The 12,512-nt window shown below is 40.2% G+C and overlaps 1 protein-coding gene across 2 annotated transcripts in view; it reads right to left on the bottom strand.

Annotated features, from left to right (window-relative positions):
* Nucleotides 1-119: 119 nt before the first annotated feature.
* TNFRSF8 (TNF receptor superfamily member 8) overlaps nucleotides 120-12,512 on the bottom strand; it is a 33,610-nt gene continuing 21,217 nt past the window's right edge. Inside the window, exons 5-13 of one of the 2 annotated variants that reach the window (XM_075773171.1) lie at nucleotides 10,891-11,016; nucleotides 10,319-10,474; nucleotides 10,124-10,217; nucleotides 9,392-9,672; nucleotides 9,069-9,179; nucleotides 8,471-8,518; nucleotides 7,288-7,313; nucleotides 5,231-5,438; nucleotides 120-3,768 (exon numbers count right to left, since the gene is read on the bottom strand). In XM_075773171.1, coding sequence (XP_075629286.1) covers nucleotides 3,524-3,768; nucleotides 5,231-5,438; nucleotides 7,288-7,313; nucleotides 8,471-8,518; nucleotides 9,069-9,179; nucleotides 9,392-9,672; nucleotides 10,124-10,217; nucleotides 10,319-10,474; nucleotides 10,891-11,016 — 1,295 coding nt within the window. In that variant the 3' untranslated portion in view covers nucleotides 120-3,523. The remainder of the gene's footprint in view (nucleotides 3,769-5,230; nucleotides 5,439-7,287; nucleotides 7,314-8,470; nucleotides 8,519-9,068; nucleotides 9,180-9,391; nucleotides 9,673-10,123; nucleotides 10,218-10,318; nucleotides 10,475-10,890; nucleotides 11,017-12,512) is intronic. The other variant, XM_075773170.1, reaches the window with a different exon arrangement.

The raw sequence follows: 12,512 nt of genomic DNA, 5'->3' as shown, positions 1-12,512 counted from the left end.
AATAGCTTCCTAAGTTTTGAATGGCTCTCTTGCAAAAATATTTTTTCTGCAACTGATACATGTACTGAAATTATCAACAATGAAACATTTACATATCAGACAAGAAAAGTGTGGCTGCGGCTTAAAATCCATGTAATTTTTAATTCAAAGATTACCAGCATCATTAAACTAACCAACTATAATACATCTAGCAGGTTGCAATGCGTATGATTCCTCTAGAAAGTTCCAGTAAAAAAGATTAATTTATATACAGAGCTGAAATATACAGTTAGCTGTCATTACAGAGCATCCTTTAACAACCACAGCCAGGCGAACACGGTTATTCACAGTACATGGATACACAAACTGGTGTTGTCTAAAAAGAAATAAAAGTTCCTGTATTTTTCTAGAATGAAGCCTATGCACAGGAAAACAATGAACTACCCTGACTGGAAGTGAGGAAACGGTGACCAGTATTTGTTCTACTCAGTTTTTTTCATCTTCCTGGCATTGCTGTTTTATGTCAATACTTGGTGACTTGGCCTTCTGTTGCACAAGCAGCACAATGTTAATTCTGATTCCTTCTTCACCTCACATAACTGCCACTGACATGGCAATATCGATAGCCAAATGAAATTTCAACCTGAGCATTAGAAGCAGCTTACCTTCTGAATGAAACAAAAACAAGTACATACACAGAAGTACATAGAAAGGATTCACTAATTGCCTCTCTCACAAGACTCAGTAGACAAACTAAAATATACAGTGGCAGCAGTTGGGTTTAGAAATTATTTTATGCTCTGCACTTGCAGAGAAGAGTGGAATTCAAAAAGTAAATACTGGAACTAAGAACACTTGAAATTACAACCAGTTTTCAAAGGTACTACAGGTAGATTATCCACTCATGAAAGTCAGTGACTAGATCTCATAATGCTGAGATTCTCCCACTCCATCTCTGGAGCTGTGGTTCCAGAAAAGTATGGATTTCTTTGGATTTGTTTCTTCAATCACAAAATCTTGACAACATAACCTTCCCTTACATCTGTAAGGCTTAATGGATAAACAAGATCCAGTGGACCTACTACATGGAGATTTTCAAAAACCCTTTGATGAGGTTCCACACCTAAGGTGGTATAAAAAACTAAGTTGTCACAGGACTGGAGGAAAGGTCATTTTATGGATTTGCTAAAAGGTTACAGGATACAAAAGTTACGGCTGTTTAAAAGGCAGAAAGGGAAGAGCACAGCATAATGGTAAATTTTCAGGATAGAGAACAGTTAGTAGTGGGGATTGGTAGGGCCAGTTCTATTCAATATCTTCATCAGTGATCAGGAGAAAAGAGCATGCACACAGTGAAGGCAATACTGAACTCTCCAGGTAGTTATACTGAACTTCTCCAGGTAGTTATATGATATATAGAAGGCAAATAAAGCCAGCAGGAGCTCATAAAAAGGTGGCAAATGAGCTTCTACAAAGATAAACACAAGGCAATAAATACATTTAGGGAAGAATAATCTAAACCAGGCATACATGGTGCTGAATTTGCATCTGGCAGCTATCACTCAGAAAAGCAATCTTGGAGTCATTCATAATGGTTCTCTGAAATCATCTGCTTAGTGTGCAGGGGCAGCCAAAAAAAAGCAAACAAAATGGTGGGCATCATCTGGAGAGGTATTGAGAACAAAATAGAAAGTGTCATTTTGCCACTATTTAAAACCTTGGCCCACCCCTCTTCTTCAGTGCAGTGCATGGTTCTGGCCTCCAGATGTCCAGAAGAATGTAGTGAACTCAGAGAAGATCTGGAAGAGGTCAACTAAAATGATCAAGCCAGTGGAGCATCTAACTTACATGAGAAATATAAAAAGATGAGACCTCAGCTTGGAGGCTGAGGAGGATACAATCAAAAATCGTAAAAGTAACTCAGTATTGCACTAAATTCTGTAATACGAGAACTAGAGGCACTTGCTGAAATAAGAGGTCAGTGGTAAAAGTACTTCTTTACCCAGTGAATGGTAACTGTCAGTTTGCCACAGGTGCTTATGGAGGCAGATTGTACCAGGAAATTCAAAAGAGAAGAAAAATGAATCGCAGTATGAGTGAATACTAAAGGTTGGGGCAAACTCTTTAACATCCTTAATCCAATTACAGCTGACGCTGCAGAACTATGAGGAATGCAGACAGCAGTTATTAACCAGGCTTACATGCTCTTCCTAAATAACGTCTCTTACTGCGACTGTCAGAGATAAAACGCTGGGCTTGTACTACTAGTCTGGTGTGAGAAGGTGGTTTTTACGCCCTTATGTTCCTTTTGTGTGTTCTAAGACAAAAGACGCTGAACTGCACAGCTGTTATTACCGTACTCTGTCCAGGGTAAAACTACAAACCAAGTAATTGTTTTTGTGGTTCTTTTTTTTTTTTTTGACTATTAAGGCACGCTTTGTCATCTTGCTCATTTTCCATTGTCCTGTGCAAAAATATAGTCAGCACTATCACATTTACAGTTATCAAACACGCAGCATGAAAGATTGAGAAATAGCATAACACAAGCCAGTTGACCACAAACCCGATTTTTTTAAAAGAGTAGATATGCAAATCAGTGTCACCCTGATGATTACGAGCAATTCTAAAACAAGCAGATATTAACAATATTATAGGAAATAACTGCTGTGCCTGTTTTTCAGTCATTCCTTTTCGTGGAAAACTAGTTTATCTTCTTTTCTCTTTTTACAGACTCCACACTGGGCTAAACCCATAGTTCATCCAATATCCAAATGTTCAGCCAGTTTGGCTTCCATCAGAAGAGGCCATTTTGTACACTTATCAATGATTTGAAGTAGTCAAAAACCATGAATCAGACTTCAAAACTTAGAAAGAATGGCCTAAAGTAGAGTGGACTGCAATTAGTTTTATTGCCTTCTGTTTTCTGAGCCTGTGTGGCACCTTTTGATCCTATTTCCTCAAGAAACTTGAAGCCCACAAACTTAAGAGTTCTGTTTGTGTCAGGGAAAACTGCAAGTATCATTACTTTCAGTGAAGATTTGAAATCTTAAGCAAAATACCAGATGATGCAAAATATATGACAAAATTGGAAGTACTGGTAATACTGGAATAGAAACAAAATATGAAACATGGCTGAGTCTCAAGCTTAACTTGGAATTCTGGTCAGAATTTTCATAGCTAATAGAAGTAATCAGACATAGTTTTCAATCCATTCCTTTAAGCAGAGAAAGCAAGCTGTAAAACTTGAGTTGGCATCCAGATGTCTTCTGAATTTTGTAGCTTTGATTCAAATTTGTTTCCAACACGATACTGGGAGAAAGAGGGAAACAGAAGTATTTGACATCAGCTATGAAGGCCAATGGTTTGTATGATCCTCTCATTTGTTAGAAGTAGCTTCTAGCACTACTTGTTTGAATGTGTTTTAGTGGTTTACATGAGTTTTCAGATAATCTAAGGCACTATGCATTTACCTCCCTTATCACAGATTCAGGCTTAGTGTCACACTGGATGTTTCTGTAGCTTCACACATCCTCCCAGTGGGTTATCATTTTTCAGTGGCAGTAGTGGGGTGATGAAATTCCTTTCCCTCCTCTTCCACAGGAACCATTACGTCATTCCCTGGAAAAGACTCTGTTTCCTGCTCTGGATAGTGCATTGCCACTTCCTCTTCCATGTTCTTCTGGGCATCATCGTTACTTTCACATGCTCTAGCAGCACAGTTCTTGCCACTAGGCACTTCTGAAATGGACCCCACAATAACAGTGTCGGCCTTCATGATGTATATTTTTTCTGAGGAAGGAAAAAATAGTGCTGAGTGTAGTTAATGATCACTGCTGACTCTAGAGATGGTTTCTTTTCATGCAAATTTTTTATTTGGGACTCAGTTTTTCCTTCCCCCCCCCCCCCCCCCCCCCCGTTCTTTTTTAAAAATCAGAGGCATGCAGGTCAAGCCCATCACTGTGAAAACACAGAATTCACTAACCTGTGAAAGCTTTTGGAATTCACACATTATAAGTTGTCTATTTCATTGTTTGTTCATAAGGTGCTTTTAATTTTGAAATCAAAGCACTGAAGATACTAAGTGATACAGAAAGCCTGCACATTTTGTACTACACTGTCTGGTTTTGGACCACTGTCAAGGGGACTCTGGGCATTTTAGATCAAGTAGATCTAGCTCCCATGTGATGAAGTTACTGTGCTAAAGCTACGACTACAGGAGAAAGACGAATTAGAAAAGGCAGTAAGATATTCACAAGAGTCTGTTAGAAGCAGCAATTAATCAGGATCTGGAGAAGATAGATATGGAGAATCCCAGGTTTATGCTCCTGCTGATTCGAGAAGCAACAATACCTGCACTAAAAGCAGCCTTTGGGCAAGGATCAGCACTATACAGAAATTCTGGGTAATTATCTGGGGTCTTAGGATCAGCAAAGAAATGAGTTTCTTTCCAGCAGAGAATCAACCACAAACTTTTCTGGGATGGAACCTTGCATCCAATTTATCAACCCTACTCCTTTACAAAAGGTAAATAAGGCATTTGCTATGGCTTGGACCACTACATTTTATTCAGAAGGGTGCTGCAGATCAGACACTGTAGGTTATTGTTCACAATTGCTCGGAGATATTTGGGTATGGTACGTGAAATCATCACATTGATCCCAAGTCCATCACTTTCAGAAAAAATGGAAAGGGTATTTAGTAAGGAAAGGTCAGCTCTAGTAGTGCCAAAAAAACCCTTTCAAATAACCTCAAAATTGGATTTGGAAACATTGCCGGAATGGCTCATGTAGACTGTGTCTCAGGTAACAATTGTCCTGCTATGAGTAAGCTTCCTTGCCTGACTTTCTCTCTTACACTGGTCAAAGACTATATGGGAACATATGGGAGATGCATTCCAAGCTACTACTGTGAAACCAAGAGAAGAAAATGATAGCTTGAGCCATGTGAAGTACAACTCTCATTAAGTATTACAGTATCATTTTCCAGCTGGCATATTTTGGATTTCAAATTTCTTCTGCAAATGTACATCTTCTGGAATGAAAAACAGGAAGAGCAGCAAAGCATTCTTCTGTCAAGTTCATAAGTGACTAAGGCAAATGTGAAAATAAGAAAGGGTTCCAGAGATTCAGCCCCAATATTTGTTAGAAGCTTTGGACACTTTGCAGCTTACTAATAATCTCAGAATGACATTATGTGCCCATAGTTGAAAAATCGAAAAGGCAAGAGGGGAAAAAAAAAAAGCAAGACTCACCAATTCGATTATTTGTGTGGTCTCTCACTCGAGAATCGATGGGGCAGTCTGGGGCATTTCCATTGCTCTGTGTCACATCAGTCAGACTCAGATCAGGACTATCTGCTTTTTCTGTGCTGGAGACCAAGTTATTGTTGGTTTCCAAAGGGAGAATTCTGTCAATTAACTCCTTCTCTTCTGGCCCACTGTCGGCAGTCAGTATGATCTTCTGCCAATACAAAGCAGAGAGTAGAAGTGGGGTGAATGTAAAAACAATACTGTGAAGATTGCAATAGGTCTACAGAATCCTTTTGTGGCAGTGAGAATAACATAATGTACTTCCTTGGACCACTGTCACAGGGAGTAAAAAAAAAATTCCAAAGTGCCTACCTGATATAGGAACTTAGATTTCTTTGAACTAGGTTCCTGCATCACTTAAGGCCATATTTAAAAATAGCATTTCTAAGCTAAATTTACAGATTTTCAATGACATTTGCAAGAATGTACCTCACTTCCACTGAAATCCAGTTTCCTCGATCTGCTTAGATGCTTTGGTAAATTCCACTGCCTTGTCTGAAATTTATATGCCAATGAACCTTTGTAAATCCACTTGTTTGTCATTTTGACTTTTTGCCACAAGTCTTACACTGTTTGCTCTGTTGCAGAGTCTGCTATCCTGTATAACAGCAGCAGTTGCATTTGGGGGGGGGCTGAAGCTCAGTATAACATCAGTAAGAAAGACAGATGCTGGAGTTAAGAATTTTAAGGGATTTGCTCAGAAAGATCTTTAACAAGATATTTTTCATATTTAGTTGTGAGATAAGTATCAGAGGACAAACCTGTACAGATGTGTAGTCATATGGTGAGACAGTCAAACAGTCAAAACTGAAAATATATGGTTTAACTTCCTCTTACATTTTGCAAAGACCTACCAGGCTCCTATGGAAGAACAAAACAAGCCAGAGGTTGAACTTCAAAATGGAATTGCCTCAGCAGAACCTCAGGTAGGAGAAACAAGCTCAGGCTAGTTATTATGCAAAGAACTAAATACAAACAGTCTTTTAAACAAGGAGCCAGAATCTGAGAGAGGCTAAAGGTTCTGCATCACAAATTTCTGATGATTCCTAGGCTCTGTTTCTGTTTCCATAAGGTTGGAAAAGAAAAAAACCCCATCATAGTAAGATTTTGAAATGTGCAGTTTAAAACTGTTGCTTATGTCTGACTTGCTATGAAAGTGGAAGCTCCCCACAACTCAGGAATTAGCAATGACACACTAAAATTATGATAGCTGACTGCAACCAAATTTATTAGAATTAGTATCTTGTATGTGTGCAGATGTACAACTTTTAAAAGCAAACTGATTTTTTTTTTTTTTTAAAAAAAGGAACAGTTTAAAGAGTGTTTTAGCAGATATGGCCATTTAAAGATAATAAGCCTAATAAACTGAGAAGACTCAGAGGATGAAAGTTGCAATAATTTCAGTGGAAGTGGGGGAATCAGACCTGTGATGATTTCAGCAGCTGAGGAACTGCTTTCTGTTGTTACCATATTGACTGATATTTGTCTTGTTCATCTGCAAACTATACTGTTAAAACAGAAGCTGGTCCTGATGTAAAGTCTTCCAGACAAACAACACTCACTGCGTACCCATATTACAGTCATGCCAAATCCTACAGAGAGGGAAGGTGACATGGAGGGAGACAGAAGAAGAGTACAAATCCCACTTGTGTGACTGGAGCAGTAAGATGAAATGGGACTGACAAAGTTCTTCCAGAAGGTAGAAAAGGCATGTTCATCCTGTGATTTTGGATCTTGTCCCATGAACGGCATAAACCCAAGCCAAATATTCCCTTCACAAGCAAGATTGGCAGCATCACATTATTTAAGATCACATTAAACACAGCCCAAGACATGGAAGTTGCAAGTCCTAGTACATCTCTTCACTGCACCTAGAGGATCACACGTTGTAGAGGAAAGTCCAAACAAAAAGGCTGGCACGCTTTAACAGGACATTTAAAAATATAATTATTTATATTGGAATGGAAAGTGATCTGGTTTGGAATATTGCTCACACTTACTGCGCATTTGTTCACTAGATCAGAACCTGCAATGGAAAGAGGAAAAAATATCAGAAAAAAAATCACAGCAATCACATGAATGTTAATATTTGCTCTGAAAGATCACCTAGTCATGTCCTAAACTACTAGGCTGCCCAACACACCGGCATTATGTTTTCTTTATCACTGAGGGCACACTTACATGACATGGCTGAGGTGAATCAGCAACATGTTGCTGCCAAGACTGTGAGGTCGTGCTCTCCCCAAAGCCCTTTGTGGCCATCCCTATCACTCTCCCCACACCCCAGCTGGTATTCATCTAACGAAATGACGAAGTTATTAAACTTTCTAGATAAGGAGAAGACAGGCTTATTAAAAAAAAAAAAAAGTAAAAAAATGTTAATAACTTTCTACTGAATTAACAAGTTGGATCAGTTCATCGTGTGGTCAGATGACTATTAAGGGGATGGGATCTTATGCAAGGATGCAGGAAGGGAACACTGAGGAAAGAAGAAAGGTGGGAAGAAGGGAGTCTACAGCATCCTTCTGCTGTACCATGAAGCTAGACGGGGTCAGACATGCTACCTAATTTCTCACTGACATGCAGCCATCTTTATTTTCAATGCATCAGCTCTATAATGCTCGACAGTAACAGTTTTTATTGTGTAAGGGAAGTGAGGAAGGAAAAATTTCATTTTCAGAAAATTAAGCTGTGCACAAGAGGTGTTAAATCATATCCCTGAATAAATGAGTAGAGAAAGCTCTGATGGCATGGTGATTAGGAGAATCTAACACAACAGGAAATGTAAGTGCTGGGAGGGGATTAGTTAATTGGGCAAAATATGTGTCCTCTAGGGGATCTGCACAGGTTGCTATGGCTAACACCCACTTTTTTTTGGAACACGCCTCCCACATTTGAGTGCCCAGAAGTTAACTGGGCGTAGTTCCAGTAAAGCCTCCCTGCACTGACACCAACCATTCAGGTGCAGTGGGAAACATGTGCCATCTAGTGGCTTGTCACATTCAGAGCCCAGGGCAGACAACAGGACTGGCCCTGTGCATGTCAGCAGAGACATTCGACATGAGCAGGTTCCACGTTTTAAATTAAAATTCCATAAAATAAAGTTCCATATTAAAACTGTCCACTTATTCCACTTATTCTTTAGACACATGGACTACAATTCCTGGTCCATCAGTCACTCACCTTGAGATTTGAGCCTGGATTTGTGTGAAGTGACGGAATGCAGATGTGCTGATAAAAGAAACCATTCATTTAGCAAAACTCATCATGGAGTGTACAGGCTCTAACAGCTTTACCACACCCACAGGTCTACAACCAACCTACAACGTGCACATCCTGCTTTCTATAAAAGAGGGAATGTGGTTCCGCAGGCACACCCCACATGTAACTCTGGGCAAAGCTACAGAGAGTCAGTATCAGTAAAAATCACTCTTCCTCTCATGGTCAAAGTCCAACCCTACCACAGGAACCAACAAATATTCACAAAACATTTCAGGTATAATTTAATTTTAGTGTCTGTGCTGAGAGAAGAAACTACTGCTTACCCTTTCCTTAGTATCTTCCTCCATAAATTCACCGCTGCTTCAATCTTTCTCTCATGTTCTCCAATAGGCTGCATGAACAGTTTGCCTAGAACCCTTATCTGGCCCGCCTTCACCAGGCAGTAGTAAACATTCTCTTCCCCAGTGACTTCCACAAAATTTTGGGATATTTGAGTTCCCAGCTGACATATACTTGGAGATCAAACAGCATGGTATGTATTACAGCTTTAAAAACTCACGCTTTCCTTTGAGGATGAAGATCCGCTTCTTGCAAACCTTCCATTTCCAAAATAACAGCATGCCCACAAGTAGCACTACCACAGAGAGAACCACTCCCCAAAGAACTAGACCTATAGCACAGAAAGGGAAAGGGAATATAGGAAAAGCTAAAAAAAGGCAGAGGGGGAATTATTAGTAGATCTATGTGTTTGGACATAGATCCATGGACGTAATTTCACAAGTCATACGGGATTTGCAGGAAGCTCCCACAGAAAAATTGCATTTACCAAAGATATATCCAAATAAAACATGCTAGACAGAGTAAATGCTTTATCTTTGTTACCTCCTGTTGTTGTCTCCCCCTTGGCTGAGGTGGGAAAAGTGCCAGCCGGAACTTTCTCCTCAGGAGTTGAACTGGGGTTCTCAGTTGTTGTGGCACGTAAAAGGACACTAGCAACGGTCACCAGGTTCTCCTCAAATCTCCTTAGGTCAGAATTCTTTGTTTCATTGCTGAATCTCATGGACAAAGTGCTTGGGGTGAGGTAGGTAGGCAATTGTTCCAGACAAACCTGATCGTGTGTGGCATTTCCTTTCCTTAGTGCTACTTTGTTTAGCTCAGCACAGCTAGGGAATGAAAGAGAACAGTGTATCAGTGCTAGAGGAAACTGCCATGGTACAAGGTAAGAGTATTTCCTATATGACAAACATCCCTTTTGTCATTTTTGTACCACCTGCATTTATGGCTTTCAGTGAAAAAGTCATTAATCATCTTCTCACCTCTGTGGTCATTCTTCACCTGGATGCAAACCTGACACTTACGTGCGTGTGTAATTCCAGTGTACTCAGTAAACTAAAAATGAGGCAAGAGGGATTCCTTCCTTCCTTCCTTCCACCAGTAGAGAGCTGCACAACAGGTATAAAGAGAGGCCTTCTAAACTCTGCACTTAGGCCCAAAGCTATCCCATTGCCTCTAAGATAAATTTGTATACTTTGCACCAGAAGTGACAGGTATCCCTTTTTGTCCTTTATTAACTTTAATTAATTAGTTACTCACTTTAAAGAACTATGGCCTTACTTTGTGTGGGGCTTGCAGATGTCAGTGCTGGAGTTTTGATCAGAGAAGGTCCCAGAAGGGCACTCTTCACAAGTAACATCATTTGTTGAGGTGCCTGAATAAAAATAATGACTGAGGACCGGCCAACCAAAATGCATCGTGTCCAGGCCTATGGCCAAGACAGGAAAGGTAAGCTAGACAGGTAGGAATTCCTACCTCTGACTTTGACTCCAAAACCAGGCTTGCAAATAGTGTGCTGCTGGCATCGTATGCAGGTGTTCAGAACAGGGGTTTGACAGAACAGGCCTGGGCGGCACTCACACACGCGACTAGAATTGAAGGAGCAGGGCTCTTTCTCCACAAGGTCAGATTCTGTGGGGAAGAAACAGATGCAGTAACAAAGGATCACCCTGCAAGGAGAAGGCAAAGCAGGGGCCAAAGCTGAGCAACATTCAAAGGCTCAGGAAGCAGAACAGGCTGCTGGCACTCTTTGTGATGGCAACTTAAGTCATGAATAATTGGAGAAACCTGTAGACAATGGCTTGTAATGTAAGACAGAAAGCAGAAATCCAACTTGGATCGCATTGGATGAGAGAATTTTTAGGTAGTCCCAGGTCACACAGGAAGTGATACTGAGTATATACAAGGTAGCATTCTGCTCTCCAAATCAGTAACTAAGGATGGATAATTTTGCTGCTGGAAATTCTAAATTAATAAAATATAAATAAAACGTAAATAAAATATACAGAGAGAATATAACTGTGAGGTATGTGTGACAGAAAGCAAACCTTCTGCGCATGATACACAAGCATCGCATTGTGGTTTTTGAAATGCTTCGTTCACGTATTGTTCAGGTCCACACCTCATGCAGTCCTCATCTGGGTCACTAGGACACGCTTTCTTTTTAACATAGCCTGGAGAAAGAAAAACAAAATATGCAGGATACCTATCCAGAATCACAGGAGACAACCTCCCTGAATTGTTCTTGTATGCTCATTTACCTGTTTGACACATTACCACAGTCTTCTCTTTGTACCTGCCAAACATAAGCTATTCATGACTCTATGTCTTGTAATCATTTTCTAGTAACTAGCTTTTAAAAACACTAACCAGCTAGAAGTATGGGAAAGGCAAGGACAGAAGCATTCCTACATGTTTCAGCTTCTAAAGCAACAGATGAGGTATTCTACCACTGGCCATAATGCCAAAGAAATTAGAAAGTGCAGTGGTTAGCTGTGACCTTATGGCCTTGTCAGGAGGTGGAAATAACTACCAGAGGATAAGAAACAGCAGCAGTTGCAGAAGCAAAAGGAAAAGCTAGAGCAGCAACACAAAGACAGGCAGAGTTGCATGTTTCGCAGGTGGAAAACAGAAGGGGGGAAACAAATCCCAGTTTCAGCATCCAGCCTGCATCACCCAATCACAAAGAGTTAACCACAGGGAGGATGAACCTGGCAGGGAAATAACTCACCTACAATGTATTTTGGCAAGCATGATGTAGGAGTGCAGGTAAAAACAGCTGTGCTATATTTGGCCCACTAAATACCACCAGACAAGCCTGAACCATGTCACTCCCGCCTCCTCAAAACTACTTGTCTGAGACTATTCTTTTCAAGGTGGGGGCCGATTGCTCAATCTCAAGCTGCACACGTGTACCTGCATGTGTGTGTCACTTTCCCCTTCCTCCCTCAACGACCCAAAAACTTTAACTTCAGTTATTTGAGATTTCCTGTACACATGGAAATGGCGGGGCAGGGGGGATGTGTGCCCCAGGTGCAGTAGCTTTGAAGCTTGCCTAACAGTGTCTTCTTGGTGCTGTTCTCCACTGATTGTGTTCATAGCTCAACAACCAGACAAAAGCCTGAACAATAGGAATACCGGCTGCAATCACCTGCACAGAAAAATGTACTGAAAGTAAGTCGATGAAATAAGTGTTTTTCTTTTGTATGTGCATTCATTCACTCCTGAGGATTTGCTGTTAAATGTGGGTGGGAAATTATCTTGAGTGTTGGACTGCAGCACTATCTTGTGGGGCTGGGTATCTGATTTAGAGTCTAAATCAAAAAAAACCTCCAAAAAACTAACCAAACAAAAAAGGTAAAAAACCATAAACAGAATAAACAGAAGTGAAGTGGAATACCAACTTCTGCATAACATAAGCTCTTCTAGCATATATCATTATTTCCCATGAAAGCCTCTGTTCTTCCCCCATCAAGGAGGGAAATATTTTGTTCTGTGGTGACAGAAAGAAAATTCTTCTGGTATCCCAGGTATGAAGTCTCATTTTACCTGCACAAGAATTAAGTACATGAGAAGAGATGTGGCAACTGTAGAAATTGATTAGAATTATCTTTTGAGGTTTGAAGTTTATCGTGAAATTGAACTTGAAATTAACTTTGAAACAGCGGGT

The sequence above is a fragment of the Balearica regulorum genome, chromosome 21, assembly GCF_011004875.1.
Source record: "Balearica regulorum gibbericeps isolate bBalReg1 chromosome 21, bBalReg1.pri, whole genome shotgun sequence".
Classification (NCBI taxonomy): domain Eukaryota; kingdom Metazoa; phylum Chordata; class Aves; order Gruiformes; family Gruidae; genus Balearica; species Balearica regulorum.
This window is presented reverse-complemented; position numbering and strand designations above follow the sequence as displayed.